General features: G+C 32.3%; 1 protein-coding gene across 1 annotated transcript in view; it reads left to right on the top strand.

The window, feature by feature from the left end:
* The first annotated feature begins 1,975 nt into the window (after positions 1-1,975).
* BMP5 (bone morphogenetic protein 5) overlaps positions 1,976-6,000 on the top strand; it is a 126,055-nt gene continuing 122,030 nt past the window's right edge. Inside the window, exon 1 of the mRNA XM_062186297.1 lies at positions 1,976-3,197. Coding sequence (XP_062042281.1) covers positions 2,708-3,197 — 490 coding nt within the window. The 5' untranslated portion in view covers positions 1,976-2,707. The remainder of the gene's footprint in view (positions 3,198-6,000) is intronic.

The following is a 6,000-nucleotide window of genomic DNA, read 5'->3' as shown; positions in this document are numbered from 1 at the left end:
ATGTTGATCTTTTTGAAAGACAAATGTTTGCCAAATCTAGTCTGAGTTGGAAGGAAAGCAAAGGGGAGGGTGCATACTAAAATTCTAACCAAGAATACCAGCAACTGATTTCCAAAATACTGGAAAGCTATATGTCTGCTTAAGTAATTACATTACAATTGCACTGATTGATATTATAAATCATGCTTTCAGAAAATGAGTTTTTGGGACTCATGACACCTTGTCTCATTTTTATTTTTCAAATATTTCTTAGGGAAAAACCACACATATGGAAGATAATAAGATTTGCTTCTCCCTCTAATGTGGTCTATTTTTACTTTGTAACTCTTTGCTATGCTCAACAGACATGAAGCAAATTCATAACCTTGATCATTTATTTTAAAATCTAGAGGAAAACTGCAGTCTGCTTTATCTGTGATTTATTTTATAAATGTAGAGAAGCTTTTTGTCTTAATGTAATTGATTTGAATCTGTACCAATGACCAAAAATTCTTAGTTTGGTTTGGATATTATGTAAACAATTTCAAGAATTTTAGCAGTTTAAACCACTTCTTATTGAAATATTGCTTCTTCACTTACTCCCAACTTGTATTACTGCTATTCTTAGTGGTATCTGTTTCACAGAGGGGTTCCTGTATGTCAGCACACAGGTCTGCTCTTGTGGCATATTCCATGGCTATTAATAAAGGATTTTCAGTAAGGCAAATAACAAACAGCATCATCAAGTTTTAGTGCACAGAGTTTGTATAAGAAAAATGATGCACAGAATAGGATTCTGTAAGCTCTTTCAATATCTTGATTCCATCAATAAATTGAACATTTGTGGGAAGAATGAGTTTGCTGTCTACAGTCAGCGGAAACATTTTAACAGAAATTAAACAAGAAACCAGGCGCCTCTAGGTAGAGTAAAGGAAAAACATTAAAATTTCATAACAGTTCTAGAATTTGGTTGATAAATTTACATTGGTATCAGAATAGTATCCCAGACAATGAAAGCACTGTGAGCCCTGAGGTTAAGTGAGAGCTTGTAAGGAAAATTATAGCTGCACAAAAACATTGTAGACTTCCAAACTGTAAAGGCATGAAACATTAAGGATACACACGTACTTTGCTCATTTCCTTGGATTAAGCATGGTATTTTAGAAAGGTGTGCATTTTCCCCACTTTACCCATCAAATTTTAAAAACTCAGATTTCAATTTGTATGTAGTCATGAAGAATATTTGTTTTATGTTTATTTTTATGAGTTAAAACAAATCAAAGTATTGAGTACCATTTATGGGCAATATCTAATTTGTAAGTCTGTCTGCATTTCTACTGAAATAAGTTAAAAGTTAGGAATCAAAATACATCTTAGGATATTTATATTTCAACTGTACTGATTTCATAAGAGCACTATGAATATGCTCTTCTGTTTAAAGTCTTGATATATAAAGCCATTTAAAGCTGGGTTATCTAATCATCATTATTGAATTATTGTAACTACTACTTTGGGAGGTAGGATATGTATACTAGTGATTATTTCTTCCCTGTATTTTATTTTGAAAAAAATCTGACTGGCATAAAGAAACACCAAATTAACCTCTATTTACAACTTATCCGTTTTCTTTTTAAGAAGTAAACTTTAATGACATAAAAATAGAAACAATTTCGAATATAGATCAGAGACCTATCATGTTAACTTAGCCAAAACCTGAGACTTAATACAGAAGTGTGTTAAATGCATGCCATTAAACAACAACAACAAAAAGCTACAAAAGACTGCTGTATAAAATGGGTTGCAAAATCATTAGTCTGCTACTTGAAAACTGGCTTTTATTCCCCCAGAACTCGTATGTTCCATGTATCACTATTCTCTGGTCGCTATGTGGCTAGAAAATTGTGAAAATGGAGGCTTTTCTGGTAGCAAAAGGGTTAAGTTCTTTTTGCTTTACCAGTTTCAAATTACAATGAGAAGCCTCTTCTTTCCCAGCAGGGTTGTGCTTACATTACTCTTTAGATCTCTCTTGAAAAGGGCTGGTATATTTGTGCCTGCTGGAGGTGGAATTAACAGTAAGAAGGAGAAAGGGATTGAATGGATTTACAGGAAGGATTTCAAGCAAATTCAGGGAAACACATTTATTTGAATAGTACAACCTTGAGTGTTATTTTACACTAGGAGGACACAAAAGATGTTAAAGTTATCACCAAGCTGCCGGACAAATACATATTTCAACACCAAGGTGCAGATCAGCCTAGATCTGTGATTCAGAAATCAGGATTTGTCTTGGGAAGAGCTCAAGGGTTGAGAAGAACTCAAGAGCAAGTGAAGATAACTTGGGAACTTCAGTTTATCAGAAGATCAGCTTTCGTTAATTCAAATACCAAAGGCCCGATCATCCTAAATTCATATAGGAATGCATAGGTCATCCGATCAAATACTATTAGTCGTCTTCTGCCACATCAATGAAGCAAAAACTCTTAACAACTGTGGATAATTGGAAATCCAAGTTTCAGCTTTCGTAGAAATAACTACTTTTGACACATTCCAAAATATTTAAAATAGGAACGGAAAATCAGTGAGGATGTTGTGTTCAGAAATGTCACTGTCATGAAGAATAGGTAAATTTGTTTGTTCAGCTACTGGGAAACTGGACCTCCTAGGAATTTTTTTTTTTTTTTTTAAGAGAAGAAGGACTAAAAATATCAACTTTTGCTTTTGGACAAAAATGCATCTGACTGCATTTTTACTTAGGGGTATTGTGGCTTTTCTCTGGAGCTGCTGGGTTCTAGTGGGTTATTCTAAAGGAGGCTTGGGAGACAATCATGTTCACTCCAGTTTTATTTATAGAAGACTACGGAACCACGAAAGACGGGAAATACAGAGGGAAATTCTCTCTATCTTGGGTTTGCCTCACAGACCCAGACCATTTTCACCTGGAAAACAAGCGTCGTCTGCGCCTCTCTTTATGCTGGACCTGTACAATGCCATGGCCAATGAAGAAAATCCAGAAGAGTCGGAATATTCAGTGAGGGCATCCCTGGCAGGAGAGACCAGAGGGGCAAGAAAGGTATACCCAGCCTCTCCCAATGGGTATCCTCGCCGTATACAGTTATCTCGAACAGCGCCTCTGACCACCCAGAGCCCTCCTCTAGCCAGCCTACATGATACCAACTTTCTGAATGACGCAGACATGGTCATGAGCTTTGTCAACTTAGGTATGTTGTTCGTTTATTTGTTAATCTGTGTTATTACAAAGTGGAAGTTTTCCTAATGGTAAAGGAGCTACTTGGTAGGTGGTCATGTTTATATAAAGTCATTTTCTATAACTCTCCTCTCTGGCTTCTGTTTCCTTTCTTTCCTTGATGCTATGTAAGATTTTGCCTTAGGCAACAGAGTCAAATGTTGTTTTAATAAGAAAAGCTGTAATTGAACACTTATAGCTCAGTTAGATTTGAATTTTTTACATCTTGTTAAAATTTCAAACTTGCTTAAACTTTTGAATGAAAAAGCGATAAAGGAAGGAAATTTATGCGACTATGCTATGGGGGGAAAGGGAAAAGAAAAGCAGCAAGCACTTACAGAGGGGAAAGTAAAAATGACATTCTGAATCAATTTTTTTTTTTTTTTACTAGCAACTTGAAGAATGTATATCTTTATATGCAGCTTCAAAAATCTCATCTAGGGGAAGTAACTAATGTAAAAATATTGACATTAACTTAGCTAAGATCAAATCACACTTTAAAAGATTACTATCAAATAATCCAGGGAGGGGTCCTGAAAGTCTATGAAAAATATTTTTAAAAGAACCTTCAATCTAATATTTCCTAAATGTAGTGATTAAACTATGTAATACCTAGTGAATTTTTTCCACACGCAAGAATAATGTAAAACACCCTTTCATGCTCTTTGTATAAATTTCTTTACTTGAGATCAATTATTTAGTAGAAAATGTCTGAACAGCAACAATATTATTAAATAAGTTTCAAAATTATTTCTTACTCAATGCTAGTAGCTCATAGTAGTTTTTCAATAGTGACGATATCAAATGGTAAATTAATGCTCAATATTTCCTCTTACAATAACATTAAAGAACTTATCAATTTAAAATGACTTTCCAAGAGCTGTTGTTTTCGTTAATATTTTATTCAAACCAAATGTGAAAACTTAGTGTTTTCAAATAGTCAAAGGAAATTTACATAGAATCTATTTTATTTCTGAAGACTAAAAATTTTATAAACAAATTAATCAACTGGAAATATTTGAAAAAATTTTAATGTCAGAACTTTTAAAACTTTAAAAATGCAGTCTGCCTTGATTTAAAAGCCACATGTTTTACGATACACTTAACTAAAAACTTCCGCATTCAATATCTCAAAGGAAATATTCCTTGAAAAGTCAGATAGCAACAAATCTTAATAACACATGGATGCTTTTATAATATATGTTTCTTAATATGCCCTGCTCATTTGCTCTTAGCAATGCTAGCATGAAGGATAAGGTGCTTAATAAATCATGTTTTATGTTACTCGAAACAACGCTCTCATTATTAAGTTTTAGTAAGTCATCATTTGTTGCATTAATCAGGTGTCTCAGAGGCCTTTTCTTCTGCATATAATTAACTGACTTCATTGACACTTTTAAGTCATTAAAATGTAACATTCCAAATTTGTTGGATTGCTCTTTCCTAGGATAAAGGAAAGACCCATACAAATGTGGGTCATGAACATTTTACTTTGTAGCAAAAGTATTATTCAAGAATTTAAATTAGTTTTGATACATTTGTAGAAAATTTGAATCAGCCTAATTTGCATACTCATAGAACAAATTACAGAAAAAATTAGTTCAAAACACCTAAGATCTGACATAAAAATGTGTTATGCTATACACTTTGAAAAACAAGAACTGTCATGAATTTGTTCTAATAATATATTTTATTATGATTAGAAAAATATTAAGTATTATTTTTGAGTTTGTTTGCCAGTACTTTTTATAAATCTAAGTAGAACAAGAAAGTCCAAAACAATAAAAACATTTTTATTCAGGGATTTCGAGAGTGTATATTTTTCATCAATGAACATGCACATCTTCAAATCAATGAAATTTTTGTTATTATTGGTTGAATTACAGTAACACAGTAGCTTACTAGCTTATCATCTATACCAAAAATTTTCATTATTCAATTTTCTCTACAGAATCAGTATTGAATATTATCTTCAGAAAAATTTATTTTTAAAATGCTTTAACTGCTTAATAATGACTTTTCTTCAATACCAAACTGTGTCATTTCTTGTTTCTTCATCTAATAATTTCAAACTAAATGTCTCACATGATATACTACAAAATGATTCTGAAACTAGGTGAGTTTCTCTTAGTAGTGTATAAGGAAAGTTGAATCACAGTGTGATCCCTAGATCATGCCCTTTTAATACACTCCAAACTTGTAACCAATCACTACTTAGTAAAAAGCTTTAACTGCTCTATCTTTTGCATAATAAAATAGGACAAGCATACTCATAAAAGGTAAAAGTGCAAAGCCATTATTAATTGCACCAAGAATTTCAGTTTCTTTTACTGTAATGTTTATTAGCTAATATTAACTGCTACTTGTTTGGTGATCTTGGAAGCCTCAAAAGAAGTTTACTTTATAGTGTCTTAAGGGAAATGTATATAATGGAGACTAGATGCAAATAACTCAAATTAACAGTATAGAATGGATTTGTACTGAGGAAGTCACCTGGATACTTAAATATGTGAAAAGAATCTGTTGACATTTCCTATAATAAGATGAATTATATAAGTAGAGTTGAGTGGCATTTTTTATAAAATACATGTATGTTATCATTTTCAGAGTAAGCAATGTATTTTTGCATTTATGTTGTCAATCAGAAAGATCCTTGTTCTAACATAGGTTATGCTAATCATAACAATTATACTTAATGCAGACTTAGAATCATATGTAGAAAAATATTTACTTCTTACCTTTCAAGTAAGATTAGATTTGTGTTGATAAGTGCAAAA

Source organism: Lepus europaeus, chromosome 3 (genome assembly GCF_033115175.1).
Source record: "Lepus europaeus isolate LE1 chromosome 3, mLepTim1.pri, whole genome shotgun sequence".
Lineage (NCBI taxonomy): Eukaryota > Metazoa > Chordata > Mammalia > Lagomorpha > Leporidae > Lepus > Lepus europaeus.
The sequence above is the reverse complement of the archived record's forward strand: the minus strand, read 5'-3'. Positions and strand labels throughout refer to the sequence as shown.